General features: G+C 35.5%; 4 protein-coding genes across 4 annotated transcripts; 1 reads left to right on the forward strand and 3 right to left on the reverse strand.

Annotated features, from left to right (window-relative positions):
• The first annotated feature begins 352 nt into the window (after window positions 1-352).
• Window positions 353-4,132, forward strand: LOC110795273 (uncharacterized). The gene is made up of 7 exons (XM_022000282.2): window positions 353-502; window positions 1,234-1,326; window positions 1,433-1,648; window positions 2,547-2,705; window positions 2,949-3,002; window positions 3,136-3,276; window positions 3,609-4,132. The coding sequence occupies exons 1-7, from the start codon at window positions 353-355 to the stop codon at window positions 3,975-3,977; spliced, it is 1,182 nt and encodes a 393-aa protein (XP_021855974.2). The 3' UTR covers window positions 3,978-4,132.
• A 714-nt stretch (window positions 4,133-4,846) lies between these two features.
• Window positions 4,847-9,026, reverse strand: LOC110796370 (uncharacterized). Its single transcript, XM_022001435.2, has 8 exons — window positions 8,682-9,026; window positions 8,163-8,307; window positions 7,907-8,075; window positions 7,308-7,578; window positions 5,989-6,251; window positions 5,664-5,879; window positions 5,465-5,573; window positions 4,847-5,304 (listed from the first exon to the last, which is right to left on the reverse strand). Exons 1-8 carry the CDS (start codon window positions 8,830-8,832, stop codon window positions 5,243-5,245), a joined length of 1,386 nt encoding a protein of 461 aa, XP_021857127.1. The 5' UTR covers window positions 8,833-9,026; the 3' UTR covers window positions 4,847-5,242.
• A 3,047-nt stretch (window positions 9,027-12,073) lies between these two features.
• On the reverse strand, window positions 12,074-13,671 carry LOC110795261 (uncharacterized). The gene has a single exon (XM_056831319.1). The coding sequence runs from the start codon at window positions 13,056-13,058 to the stop codon at window positions 12,252-12,254; it is 807 nt and encodes a 268-aa protein (XP_056687297.1). The 5' UTR covers window positions 13,059-13,671; the 3' UTR covers window positions 12,074-12,251.
• A 151-nt stretch (window positions 13,672-13,822) lies between these two features.
• On the reverse strand, window positions 13,823-15,118 carry LOC110796363 (uncharacterized). The gene has a single exon (XM_022001429.2). The coding sequence runs from the start codon at window positions 15,078-15,080 to the stop codon at window positions 13,971-13,973; it is 1,110 nt and encodes a 369-aa protein (XP_021857121.2). The 5' UTR covers window positions 15,081-15,118; the 3' UTR covers window positions 13,823-13,970.
• Between the last annotated feature and the right edge of the window lie 261 nt (window positions 15,119-15,379).

Consider the following 15,379-nt stretch of genomic DNA (forward strand, 5'->3'; position numbering starts at 1 on the left):
TTTAATTTAGTTTTTTGGTAACTTTAACATAGTTTTAATTTACTTTTATATTAGTAAAAATTTTGATAAATAGACATTTTAAAGGTTTAAATGATTAATTTTATACATTATTAGTGATTTTGAATTAATAATTTTTATTAAAATAAAAACTTATATCAATAAAAAAAAAAATAACTTTCACATACATGTATAAGTATAACTTTTAACCATATAACTTTACTAAAATATTTATTTTACACCACTTGTAAATAAGAATTTGTGTTTACTTTATCCAAAAGGTCTTACACAATACCGTTTTATTTTAACTGGAAACATTTTAAAACAAAAAATAATATTTTTGTTTATCAGAGTGATGGGTATCAAGACACCGGCGTACTTTATGATTTGGTGCTCATTTCTAATACATTATGGAATAAGTGGCCTGCAAATTTCTAAGCAAGAAGAACTTCAATGGAACAAGGAATTTGAGCTCTTGAAGAAGCCAAGTGTCAAGACAATCAAGGTTCATTCAATTATTATTTTGGTTCTCTAACGTGTCATTTCGGATTTAAATAAGCCGAATTTTCAATAAACAATTTAAATTTGGACTCGAATAAAACTAATTTATGTTCGTTTTATTTAAAAAATGAGCCGAATTTGAACAAAGTTTGAAGCCCGGTTAACAAATGAGGTTGAACATGATCAACATAAATATACTCAAGTGTTGTTGAACGACTCGTTTATTTATGTTCGTGAAAAAGCTCATTTATTTATATTTACAAACAATTTTTTATTTTTGTTTTGGAAAAAATCTAAATATTTCACCAAATTACCATATACGAAGTATACAATTTCCACTATAAATAAAAATTGCGTATTTGACTTTTGAGATCGATTTACAAATATTAAAAGCCAAAACTTGTTTAAAGATGAAAGCTCGTTTGTGTAAAAAATATTTGTTCATGAACTCGGCTTATTAATTAATTACTCGTGCACTAACCATTCATGAACATAAATATACTAAATGAACCGAGGTTGACCAACTTTTTAAGCTCAAACTCAAACTAACCTAAGTGAAATAAACATGAACATGGTAGTGTTTGGCTAGACTCGTTTACACCCATATGTTTCATCAATGTGGAGGGCGTAGTATACTTCAGTCCAGTTCCATTTAATGTTTTGTCCCACAATCTTCATACACTTTTTCGTTTAATTTTATATCTTTGCACACTGATTAATGAATTGATTTTGCAGACAAAATATGGAGCCATATATAATTGCGTGTATTTCTATAAACAACCTGCATTTGATCATCCGTTGTTAAAAAATCATTCTTCCCATCCTCAGGTTCTCATCCTATTACTTTATAATTTATTTGACGAGATTTAGGTATGTATATTTAAACAAAGAGAAGTATATAATTTCTTCATATATTTTTTTTGTTGGAATTTAGATAAGACCTAGCTTTAATCCTGAATGGTTAGAAGCTAGGTCGAATTTTACAACAGGTGGGAGTATGATGTTGGAAGATGGAGGTTGTCCTTTCGGAACAGTTCCCATTAGAAGATTGAACAAACATGAATTTTTCCAAATTAAACAATTTACCAAAGATTATGCTTCAAGATCAAGATCCAACCCCAACTTTATTGAAGACCAACCTGGGACTCATGTAAGTAAGCTAACCCTTTTGATTATCGGAAGATCTAAATCCCTTCTCGTGTTATTAATGGCATTTTTTTTCGTAATTTTGTAACTCATCAAATTGATTCTAAGTTAATTTCTTTGCTTATTAAATCGTTTTCATCAGTATTTAATTCGTTACTAAATAGTTATACTTTTTAATTAAATAGTTAATTATTAATTATACTATCCAGTCAGATAAGTATATTTTCTAAACAAATAGGTATATTTTCTAGTCAAATAGTTATCTTGGTAATGCTGACATCAATGGTCTTGTGCGTATTACGGTCGACATGATCTTTTTTTTTTTTTTTTGTCTACTTTTAAACTCAAAATGAAGGAAAACATTATTTAAAAGAGATTACAAGTTGATGCCAAATCTTCTATTTGATAATTAACTAGTTTTTGGGCCCGGACGATACCCCGGGTTATTTTTGTTAACCTGAAACATGTAATAGATTAGTGGTAAAAACTTTATTGTTTGAACTCAAGGTCAGGGGTTGTTCAAACGTTACGCAAACCATGTTTGACATTTTTATTATACGAAGATTACATGGAGTGAACGACCCATAATCAGAGTATCACGTGTCATGTATACTTTGTTATAGACGCCTTTTAATGTATAGTATAGATTATTCACAAAAAAATTATATAAAAGAGATTACAAGTTGATGTCAATGCATCTATTTGATAATTAAATTATTAATTGAGTATAAAACTTGCACCGTGGATATTAATATATAAATCATCAAATAATTTTTGTACAAAATAATTCACCACCAACACATTTTTGCATTTAGCAATTTAATCATAAATCGATGTTATGGATTTAACAAACACTTTGTCCCTCTCTATTAATAATTGAAGTATGTTTTTTGTTGTTACAGCGCTCAATTGTTCAAACAAATTCTGACATAAGAGAAGTGGATTACCATGGCGTAAGATGTGAGTTTAATGTTTATGCTCCAAATGTTACTCAATCACAATATACAATGGGAGAAATGATAATTCAAAGTTTCGAGGATCAAATACAAGTTGGATGGATTGTAAGTTATTTTTTGTTTTCTTTCTTAATTTTTTTTAAAAGTAGAAAGAAGTGTGACCACTTAAAATCATTTTTCATATGGAGAACTATTTTTCAACGTGGGACAATTGTCTCAACTCACATGAAATCTTCAAATCTAATCTCACTCTGACTTAATAATTGGATTGGTTTAAGTTCATGCTTTCATAATTGAGTTGATTTGAAAATTTCATCTTTAACAATTGGTTTGTCTATTTGAATGTAGGTTAATCCTGGATTAAATAAAGATAATCTCCCTCATCTTTTCCAGTACATAAATGTAAGTTTACTACTATGTATCTTTTTATTTTATACGGTACGTACACATTATAGTTGCTCTATGGTGTGCTCGTAATAAACTGAAAACAAAAGGGTGTTCATAAACGTATTAGTAACTTATTTTCCTTTTTCAGGCCGGTCAATCCCATTGTTTCAATACGTTATGTCCTGGATTTGTTAGCACCAATCCGCGTTATCCAATTGATATTGCGTATGTCGGTGGTGCATCAGTTAGAGGAGGCCAACAAAGGACTATGCAAACTTCCGTTTATCAGGTACAAAACCCCATTTTAAGACTGTACTTTAAGACCCCATTTTATTTGAAGTTATCTGATCTTAACTCATCTAAGTATCCAACTTATTTTATCGTAAATTAAATCTTATCTAAACTTAACTGAACTTATTGGAACTTATTTTAGTTAAACGGCAACTTTTGTGTAAGACCGCCTTTAGTGCTTAACTAATTAGTTTCAGTGCTTAACTAATTGATTTATTCTGTGTAAGACCGTCTTATATAAAAGTTTATATTAGTTAAAATAAGTCAAAATAAGTCGAACAAAACAGATCCTTAAATGTCAATTTTGATGTTATTTCTTTCCTTAAAAAGGATCCAAAGACAGGGAATTGGTGGCTAGAGGTACAAGACGGAGTATTCAGTTACGTAATCGTAGGATATTGGCCAAAAGAGATATTTACAGGATTAGGAGATTCAGCAAGTTACATTGCAGTTGGGGGGGAAGCATATAGTCCACCTGATCAGCCTCTTGCACCAATGGGGAACGGTTATTTCCCCATTCAAGACGCTTCTAAAACTGCATATTGTACTGATTTTGCTGTTCTTGATGGTAATCATAAAAAGATCAACCCTTCACAAACCGAAACATTAACCTACGATTCAAGCTACGGTGTCTCTGATGTACAAAATTATGCACATTTAGGGCGGACTGTTTTCTTTGGTGGACCTACTAGAGATTAGAAGAATGTATCATTATATCAAGGATTTTAAAGTCAAGAAATAATAACAACAATGGTGATAAATGTTTGCATCAACTAGTTTCTTCTTTCTTCTTTCTTCTAGATCTGTAAATTGATGGTGTTCTCTTTATTGCTGTTGTTTTTGTTCCTGTTTCATGTGTCTGATTGTTGAGCAAAAATGGTACTCTGTAAAATACTAATGAACATTGAACAGCCTTGATGAAAATTGAAAAAACAGAGTTACCACAACAACCGGACTCATGTAGGCATGCTAAAGAGATGGCCGTGGTCCGGCCAGGGAGGCCCAGCCCACACAACCGGACATGAAAAAGCATGAACACAAAGTTGTGTGTCATGGGCCGGGCCTGTGCCATAATTATTTGGGAAAACATCAGTCCCGACCCAACAAGACAAAGCCAGCTAAATTTAGTAAAGTTAGGCATAAACACGACGGTCCAGTCAGGCACAAGGGCAAGTGAGCCTGGCCCCCGTTTTTTGAAACTTCTGACCCGGCTCATTAGAAAGGGGGCTTGGTATGGGCTGGACCAGCCACTTGGCCCAAAGACCGACCCAGCCCGACCGACAGCCATCTTTAGGCATGCAGCATTACAACTTACAAGGGTCATACATTCTAACAGTCCAAATCTTATTGTCGATAATCATAACACAGGATGCAACCGAGATGATTGTATCAAAAATTGTAAGAAAGTACTCTGTATGCATCATGTAGGCGTAGTCAGATCTATGAAGAGTTTCATCAACATTTTTACTTCTGTAAAAACATATACTCCGTAATTCCGTATATATATATATATATATATATATATATATATATATATATATATATATATATATATATATATATATATATAAGCCATAAGCAGCTAGTTTATAAATCACAGCTACAAAGTACACTTTACAGCTCGGGAAAAATATTACGGAAAATATAACAGGAACCGGAAAACTACTACCTGAAACTTCATCCTACTCATGCTCAATGATTTAATAAAAAATAAGAGCAGATCCTCAGCTAAACCTCTGACAGAGTCGCAGCACTAATAGCAGAAAATGCAGCAGCGACAGAAAGAATCCAAACCTTGTCGGTAGTGTAAGGAACCATGACCACCGTCAACAAATTGCCACCCCGTAATCATCTTTGAAGAAATATTCCGTATGAAGTAATCTTATTCTTAACAGAAGTAAGTAGACCATGAATAGAATCATTTGCAGTGAAATGTGCCCAAATTTCATAAATTAGCTTGTTAATCAGGCATTTAGTGGTTCGTCTTCAGGATCTCTCTCCTTCATTGCTGTCCAATCTTGTGGTTCTGCAGCAAGATACATCTTAAATTACTAAAGCTCTAACTTTCTAAGCACGGAAATCAATTTTAAAATAATAAGATTCGATTTCAAGAAATCACAAAAATCAGTATGTAAAATGACCATTGCAAATGATCATATTGCATCAATGTAAACAACAGTACTAACTTGGTTTTTGACTTTCAGCAATGACCAAAAGCCGCCTCTGCAATATGGATGCCACGAAGAGGAAAATGGAACACATGCCGAACATCACTGTTATGGGGAAGGCCTCAACCTGACCAAACCACAAGAAATAAGCTAAGTCAACCTTCCGTTAAAAAAAAGTCAAAATTGGGGAATTGAACCAAAGCTCGGCTCAACTTACGTTGTACAGCACGATGCAGACGAAGATATTTAGAGGTATGCGGAAGAAGTTCATGATTGTGCTACGTGCCTCTTCGGGAATGTATTGTGACCTCATTTTCATGATTGATGGCCAGAAGATCCCGACACAAGCCTCAAATACGCAGAAACCAAGGACCTGGATATACCCGCCAAATGACATACCTTCGCCTTTTACCTTGGATGGCGCTACAAGGAACTATTTTGCACAACAATATATTAAAAGGCAAGGTTAGATAAGGGCATTCAAAAAATTACAAGACAAGAAGAATCAAATTTCATGTAATAAACGTATCAATATAACATACACTGGTCACAATTGGGAGCATGAGTGAGGCAGAAGAGATGGTGAAGACAATCTGCATATAGCTCTCAACTTTGGCAGAACGGGCCAGCAATCGTGATGCAATTGAACTTCCCAACATTGAGGCCAACATGAACGTTGCAAAAATGAAACCATGAGGAATCTCTTCGTCATTTGGACTCAATGCAGGAGTCCACAGAAACACAAATGTATACATGGAACCTTCAAACAAGGACTGTATGGCACCCAGCAATGCAATTTTCTCATCTGTTACAAAATAAGCTGAAATATAAGCCACCTACAAAGCTGATAAATCTTGGGGGGAGGGAGGGCCGGGGAAAAAATTAAGTGACAAATGATTATCCTGATATAAGAGACTGGAGGACGACATGGGTAGCTGAGCAAAATGCAAAGAAGAGTAGAACAATAAAAGCAAGTATCTCATCTTCATTGATCCTTTTTCTACACCTCAAATATATATCAGACACAAGTCACACATTTGGAAATAATATACAGGCATGAAAAATAATGCTTTATTCATTATACCCCTACGGCCTACTTCATGAATCATGTTGAATCATATGAGCAACAATGTGTGACATGTGTCATGATAACAAGGCACGATATACAGAATTCCCTATTGTAAATCATGCTAAAATTTCAATAGTAAGTGCGGGTCCGGTCATTCTGTCAATAATGGGATTCTGAAGATTTGTACCTTGACAGGCTGAAAAGGTATAACCAAAATACATCCCTGATGCAACAGTGAAGATTGTTTTTGACAATGTGATGAAAGAAAGAAGAAAATACATTTCTTTAATACTAAATTGTAACTGTCAAGTGTCGTTACATTTTTTATATTTTCAAGTATATATCTGTTAACATGACTAATGACTAATTGACACAACTATGGGAAGTGTTACATGGAATTATATTTCAAAAGGGTAAAAGGAAGGGTTTTCAATCAAAAGGGCAAATCTCTTTGGAAGAATTCCTTTCGTCCTCCCCTTGGACTCAGATTCCCTCATGACTACCCCCAATAACAGAAGTCATACAAGAATGAAGCTTTATTGCAGTCATTGGCTACAATACATTAATTCTGGTCACACGCCCGTCAGAACTGCCTCAGTAAAAATATAGCAACTTGGGGTGTATAACACCACCAATAATATGCTTCTTATACACAAAACTCGTTCACACTGAATCACTGAATTTCACCATGATGCATTCAGTTTGCAGAAAATGACACTATTTAAGCAAAATTCATATAAAAAAAACTACAAACTTGGGCTTTAAATTGGGCAAAAGGAAATAGAACTTTACCAGAAGCAATAGCAACGGCAGCACCCTTGAACTGGGTGAGCAAATCTTTATTTTCTGAAGAATCCCCAAAGTTTTCACCCCACGAAGTCAATATGATTATCATACCAATAATAAGGAAGCAGGATGCTGCATCAAATGGAGCAACAGCACCAAGCCCAAAAGTATCAACAAGAAAATTCCCCAATAATCCAGACAAAATGGCAACCAGGCCATTGCCAAAGAAAATGGCTTTGGAGAAAGTCACAGAAAGCCACTGCTGTTCAAATCCTTTCTGCATAAACCACAGCATCATTATGATTAAGATACATCAGTAAGAGAAATTAAAACACGTTAAAAGAAAATAGTCTATTGGTCTTCTTCAGTTCGATTTAACATCATACCTAACAGTTTCTTTCTTGACTGTCCATATAAAATACAACATACTATAGCAAACACACTTCCCACCAGCAAAAACGGATTAAACCACTTTTTCTCTGAAACTCTCACAACATTTTAGTTCGAAAAAGCAACCCATCTCCCCCTAAAAGTTTAAATCTTGCACTTGTTTTGACCAGGTGCTAAATGCAACATGGCAGTCCATTATCAAAAATATTCCTCACCTTATTGTGTTCTGCAACAAGCCACGACTCAAAAGCCGAAAACAGAAGGGAAGTGGCAATGCCTCCCAAAATTCGACCAACCATCAGAATTTTGTATTGAGGGGAATGCTTGGTCATGCAGCTCAAGATGTAAGTAATACAGTAAGTAACACATGCCCTCTTACGTCCCCTAAAAAAAGACCAACTAAATCAGTCAAACCATCAACAGAGCTTAAAAGAACCTGCAAATCATCAATGAGGGTAAGAAAAACCATACTGCTTATCAGCAAGGGACCCGACAATCGTCCCGAACAACATGGAGGATCCAAATCCGGCAATAAAAAGCTGCCCAATCTCTCCCTTGCCAAAACCATAGGTAGTGTAAAGATAGTACACATATGGCCCTTGTAGCCAATCCCCAGCTGTTACCAATGATTTTAAATCAGCTCAATTATTACTCTAAATCCCCACCCCCCCAATTTATAATCTAAACAATATAATACATACCCCCAACATGCCAATTATCCAATCTAATCAGAGAATATCTTACTAATTTAATTAATTTAAAAAATCAGCACTAAAATACACAATAATAAGTCGATTTCTAACATAAAAGGCACAATCTATAAACCCATTTCATAACATCATTCAAATAATTCATATAATTCTTAATAAATGGAAGAACCCAATATCAAAGATCTGAAGGTTTAAATATAATATGATCATGAAAAAAATATGAAATGGGGAATTTCTCAATAGGGGAAGAGAGTTTAGATCTGAGGAGATAGAAAGATACCCATCATAAGAGAGTAGACGAGCAAGTAATTATTCTTGAAAGAAGTGAAAGCAGAGGAGGTAGTGATGCGATCTTTGCTGGTTTTGCTGAGCTCTAATGCAGCCACCACTGCAGCCATTGCTCCGAACAGCAGAATATAGAAAATCTCCATTGTTAATACGCTTCTCTCGATCTGCTTCTGTGCTCTGCAATTTGCCGCGCGCTACACTGGGAGTGAGGAGAGGAGAGAGAAGGGGAATTTATTGAAGGAGTGTGAGTGCCAAAATGAAGGAAAGATTGAGTGTAAAGGGAAAAAGATGAACGCGAAAATGCGATGTGCCTAATTTTCAATTTAGAAGAAAGTATAAAGAGGGGAGATTGGCTTCATAAATACTCCACAATTTTTTTTAATTTTTTTTTCTTGCTTGAATAGATGGCCATTAATCAACTTTGTTGATTTTGTTATTAGGTTTATTGCATAATTTATGGACTCGCTAGAGTGGTATTATTTTCATAAATCTTAGGGTAGAGTAATACTTTTATGGAGTAGATGACATTTAAGGCTCTAGAAGTCTAGAATTCTCGACGGTTTAGCTGTATTCAGTTTGTTACACTGTTTTCGAGTTTGTTAAATCAATATGGTTTAACTTCTCACTTGGTCACGTGAAACTTTGATCATTAATTTTTTTTTAATGAACAATTAGTAAAAGTGAAAAATTGATATTTGAAAACAATATATTTGAAAATTATAAAAATATTAATATATTTGCACGAGTTGTGGGAGAAATTATTCATTGTTTGTATACATTGTAATCCGACACATTGGTACTACTTTGTTGCTAAGTTTCTTTTCTAGTATACCATTTAGGCATTCATCATTCTTTCATAAGAAATTTTAGCACTTTAGTGTGAAAAAGTGGATACAAAATGAATGATTATTTTATCGACTCTTAAAATCACCATTTAATTTAGAGTAGGCATGCTTATTTTCTTTATTCGTTTCTTAATAAATCAGATGAAAGCATGACACAATCAACAACACAAGTATAAAACCATGGACCTATTTACAAAAGAACAACATAACAAGTCCATGCCATGGTGGCGACAATATATGCCCTTGAATTGTTAATCGGTTTGTCTTAAATCTCTAATATTGGCGACAATATACTACTTTTGTTTTCTAAATATATTCTACACATTTTATGTTTGTTAATCCAATTTTTTGCTAAATTCTACTACAATACTTTTATAATTTATTCCATTTTCAAATTACTATAAGCTTCAATTTTCATTTTCATTTTCATTTTCATATATATATAAAGAATTTCAAATAAGTCTTTTTATTGAGAAATTATTTCGTTCAAGACATGAGATAAATTAGATTGTACAATTGTGTTTACACACTCATTGTCATAGTTATGGTAAATTAGATTGTACAATTGTGTTTACAGACTCCGTTCATGTAGATAATGTTGAAAATGATATAGCTACATTTCAAACCTTGTTTTTTTCATTGCCAAAACAATACCAAAAAAAAAAAGCATCAATTTTGTCAATAACATGTTCCTTTGTAAAATTCAGGATACATGTACTCATGTACCAATATCTAGTTCTTAGGCTAACAATTATAACAATAACAATTAAACAAAATTGAAAAAGATTACATAAATTTAACAACTTCGGGCCAACATTTGATAAAATTCTTCAATTGACTCTTCCCTTTGAATTTGCAATTGTTCATAAAACTTGCGTATAAACTCTTCTGCCCTATCATCAATCCCTAACGTTACTTGTTCCTCCTTCGAACAATCCTTCACCATGTTCACATTATTCCTCGATTCTTGACAAACCTCTTGCTTTGAAATCGTACATTCATATATAAGGCTACTGGTTTGTAATGAGCTATAGACTTCGTTAAATGCAACAATTTGTGATTGTTTGTTTCGAGTGAGGCGTTTCAAGCCACAAATTGACATCAACCCATGGCTAACTCTACGTAGTTCCCCTTTTAAGGCGCTAGTTAAGCTTTGCTTCAACGCTCTTCGCCTTTGCCTATGCTTTGCTTCCATGGTAAATCACAAAAATGCATAGAAGAAGCTAAGATTGTTAAGTGATTAGGGATGAATTTGTCACAATTTCTTAAACCACCTTTTAATAAGGGAGTAACGCATAAAACAATAAGGAAATGGAGTCAATTATTGTAGGAAGATTAAGGTATACGAAGTATATACATCCTAAATGTCCTTTTATGGATCCAATTATCTCCATATACGAAGTATGTTATTGTAAATTTGTTGAAGAAATTTGTAACTAAAATCTGTTCATATTAGTATTTTTTTATTTTGATTTATGATATGATTTATTTCCTATTTCATAAGATATCAAAATAATTCAATGATATCAATATATCTACTCTAGACTAAATAAATTTAGCAATGTTTTATATGGAGTGATTAAAAAGTTCATTAAAAACTTGCAAAAGTTGAAATGGAAGTAACTACTTTTACTTTAAGATGTTAAGCGCATTATTAGTATAAAACTTTAATTAAGTAGTGCAAAAAAATTCTAGTAACTTATTTTTTTGGAAAAGACTAGCTAGTTAGTTCATTAATAAAGGGACAAAATATACATAAATGCGTGCATGAAGGATATATGGTAATTTTTCCACACTTGTTCAACTACAAACAGAACTAGCTTAGCGAGTCTAATAATTTCAACAACAAAAAAAGGTCTTGTAAATTTCCTGTCTTTTTCTTAGTGTCCATTCCTTAGGTAAATCCATAGTGTCCTTTCCTATATTATTATCCCAGATTTCATTCATTTAGAATTTCTTTTATTTTTACTAATGATTTTGTAATATCCTGGAAAAATTTGAATCAATTTTTCTCTCTTGGATAAGAAATGTTTTGTGTCATACCAAAATAACATATTTCTTATATCAAGTTTTGTTTTGTCAAATAATATCTAATATTTTCTCAATAAAAGTCGTACATAGAAGTACATAACACAACAATATGTTTAACATACTGAACAAAAATTCCGTTAGTTGTTTCGGAGAAGTACATAACACAACAATACGGAACAATTAAAAAGATCTCTTATGTTCCTCGTATTCTTCATTTCACCTTTTGTACCCATGACCCATATTAGATACTCGACAATACAACTATACAAGTACTGAAAGTCCGAGTTCTTACTTTTTAGAGATTACCTTGTTATCTAATTAGACATCTAATTCAAGCTATGATCACACTAGGTGTGTATGAAGGCAAATTCCAATTGGTTCGAATTTCTGATACCATGTAAAATATTATTGAAGGAAAAAAAATATGTTTATTCTCGTTGATGACAAACTTTATACTGGGTACAAAAGAGAAGTAATAAAGGTAAACTATAACTACTGTAAACTATCCTAAACAATATTAATTACGTCTTATATTGCATCTCAATAGGACTTCGCATAACATAATTTTCCTTATCGTAACATAGTACTACTAATAAGATATTAAGATCAATCTTACATGCAGGCAAGCCACTTAAAAAGTGTATTGTTGGAAGTTTTATTAGCTGTTAAGCCATGCTATACTAGGCCTAAACTGCAGTTTTGAACTTGAGGACATCCTTAACAGCAGCATCCCTATAGAGTACAATATCAACCGCACCACAAACCATATGATACCCACGCTTCTTCAGCTCACTTGGTTCGTCATGTGGCATAGCAAACCCCGCTAGGTAAACCCTTCTATCACCCTTATCCTTCATACCCAACACCGCGTTCTCTACAGTCTGGACCATCTTCACCGCATTCTCATTACCCGGGTCGCGAATATAACCCAAGTTAGCACTCAGATCAGTTGGCCCAACCATGATGCAGTCCAGCCCATCGACGGCTGTGATCTCCTGAATGTTGTGCACAGCCTCCTCTGACTCAACCTGGCACATGATAAGCAACTCTTCCTCACACCAGTCCAAGTATGTCGGGTCAAGACCGTACTTGGAAGCCCGAGCAATAGGATGAGCCACCCCTCGAACACCACCTCGTGGGTAGCGGCAGTAAGAGACAGCCTCTTTAGCCAACTCCGGGGTGTGAATCATGGGGAACATAAGCCCGTGTGGGCCCAAATCCAGGGCCTTCTTAGCCCACATGGCAGAGCATTCAGGTAACCGGAGAATAGCTGGAGTTTGAGAAGCGGCGAGGGCGTTGAGGCAAGAGAGAGCCTCGGGTATCCCACCATAACCGTGTTCCATGTCGATAACAATAAAATCATACCCGGCATGGCCGGAAATCTCGGCGAGTGTTGGAGAGAAACTGTCAACGAAAAGACCATACAGGCAATCCCCGTTTCTAAGACGCGATTTGAGTGAGGGAATTGGACTAGAAGCTGAAGTAGTAGCCATGGTTTTTACTAGTTTTGTGGAATGAATTTGTGAAATAACCCTTTTGATATCACCCAAGCCCCAAGGTGGAGTTTAATATGGGATTAAATTTGATTGCATGCATTTTATGATAGTGCAAAATTGAAGTGAGCTTTCTTTGTCATGTTTGCCATATGCAACTACAAGAGGGAGACGTTTTTGGCACTTGGCATAATCTGTAGGTAGGATTGTAGTGATTTGGAAAGAGTTTGTTTTCTTTAGCTATCAAGATGACACACTTTGTTGTACAAAAATGTGAGATATGACAAAACTTGCTAACCTCTTTTAACCAAACTTCCATTTAACAATTGGCTACATAACATAATCAATTAATCATACTCCTCAATCTCATTTTACTCAAGTCTCATTTGACTCAAAGAACACTAAAACAAAACAGTCAAATGGGGAAAAGAAATAAGGCGGATGAGTATATCAAATTTTCAAAATCCATCAAGATGAAGATACAAACTAGACATTTTGAATGAGCATACAAAGCACTTTACAGAACATGAAACTCTTCTTTATAGGCAAACCATCCAATCTCAAGTATTTGGCATTACAATGAGTAATACTCCGTACTCCGTAAGTAATAACCCCAACTCAGAGACGGACATACCAATAAGGCCTTGACGTAGTGGTTAAGTACAGGTTCAAATCCTTTTCTCCCGTTTGTAACTTGTGTTGCCCTATTGACTCGTTAAAAACAGGCCATCACTAACTAGTTGTCTACATTTAAGCTAGAATGCTCAAGTCAAGTGTAATTGCAATTAATTAGTCAAACTACCACATTCACAAACTTTAAGTACAAGATTATTGCTACAAATCCACTAATCTAAACCAAAGTAAATGAGAAGTAACAAAGAAACAAGACAATAATGATTATCAAGACTAAAATCACTCACTCCAATACTTTTCATCAGCATCTTTACTCTCAGCCGTTTGATCAACATCACCATCACCATCATCGGATGATCCCACCCCGATCTCTAAGCTCATCTTAAACTTCTTCACATCTTCAACCGCAGCATTCCTAAACAACACTATATCCACCGCACCAGACACCATGTGATACCCACGTGACTTCAGCTCCTGTGGGCTGTCATGCGGCATAGCAAAACCCGACAAATACGCTCCACCGCCACCACCACCATTTTTCATGTTGCCCTTTTTACCCTCCAACACCTCTTTCTCCGCCTTCCTCATCTTCTCTATCACCTTCTTATTCCCTGGGTCCCACAAATACCCCATACTCGCACTCAAATCCAACGGCCCCATCTGAATGCAATCCACCCCTTCAACGGCTGCAATCTTCTCGATTTTTCCAATTGCCTCCTCGCATTCCACTTGGCACATGATGAGCAGATCCTCTTCGTAATGACCTAAATACCCCGCGTCAGTCCCGTACCCAGAAGCCCGTACAATTGGGTGAGCTGCCCCACGGACTCCGTTGGGCGGGTAACGGCAGTAGGATACAGCCTTTTGGGCCTCCTTTGCGGATTCAATCATGGGGAACATTATACCCTGTGGGCCTAAATCAAGGGCCTTCTTGGCCCAAGCTGCGGTGCTTTCCGGTAACCGGAGAATCGCTGGTGTTCCGGTAGCGGCGAGAGAGCGAAGACACGCGAGCGCCTCCGGGATACCTCCGTATCCGTGTTCCATGTCGACAACTACGAAATCGTAGCCGGCGAGGCCGGCGATTTCGGCGAGTGTGGGAGAGAAGGAGCAGAGGAAGAGACCATAGAGAGTGTCCCCATTTTTGAGGCGTGATTTTAGAGTTTCGGGTTTTGCTGCGTCGCTGGCGGTGGCGGATGTGGCGGAGGGTCGGGTTGTTAGGGTTAGGGATTTTGGATTAGGGGTGAACTGGGAATTTTTGAAGGACGTGATTGAGGAGGAGAAATTGGAGAGGGTGGAGGAGGTGGCGGAGAAAGAATGGATTCGGGGTTGTTTGGAATAGGAATGGTGAAGGATTAGGAGAGAGGAATTGGGGAAAATGGTGGTTGCCATTTTTGAGAGTGTGGAGTGGTTATGTGGGAGTGTAGACTGTAGAGTATAGTAGATTAAAGATTAGCAGCCCGTCTTCTCTGAGACCAGTCACACCATCAATTTGATGGTGTGACGAGCACGAAACCAATAACGTACCTCCCCTAAAACTATATAAAAAAAAGTAACAGATCTAAACTATAAAAGTAAAATACCTAAACTAAAAAAGTACCTCCCCTAAAACTTTTTTTTTAAAAAAAAGTAACACGTCTAAACTATATAAAGTAACATACCTAAACTAAAAATGTACCTCCCCTAAAACT

This window comes from Spinacia oleracea, chromosome 6 (assembly GCF_020520425.1).
Source record: "Spinacia oleracea cultivar Varoflay chromosome 6, BTI_SOV_V1, whole genome shotgun sequence".
NCBI lineage: Eukaryota > Viridiplantae > Streptophyta > Magnoliopsida > Caryophyllales > Amaranthaceae > Spinacia > Spinacia oleracea.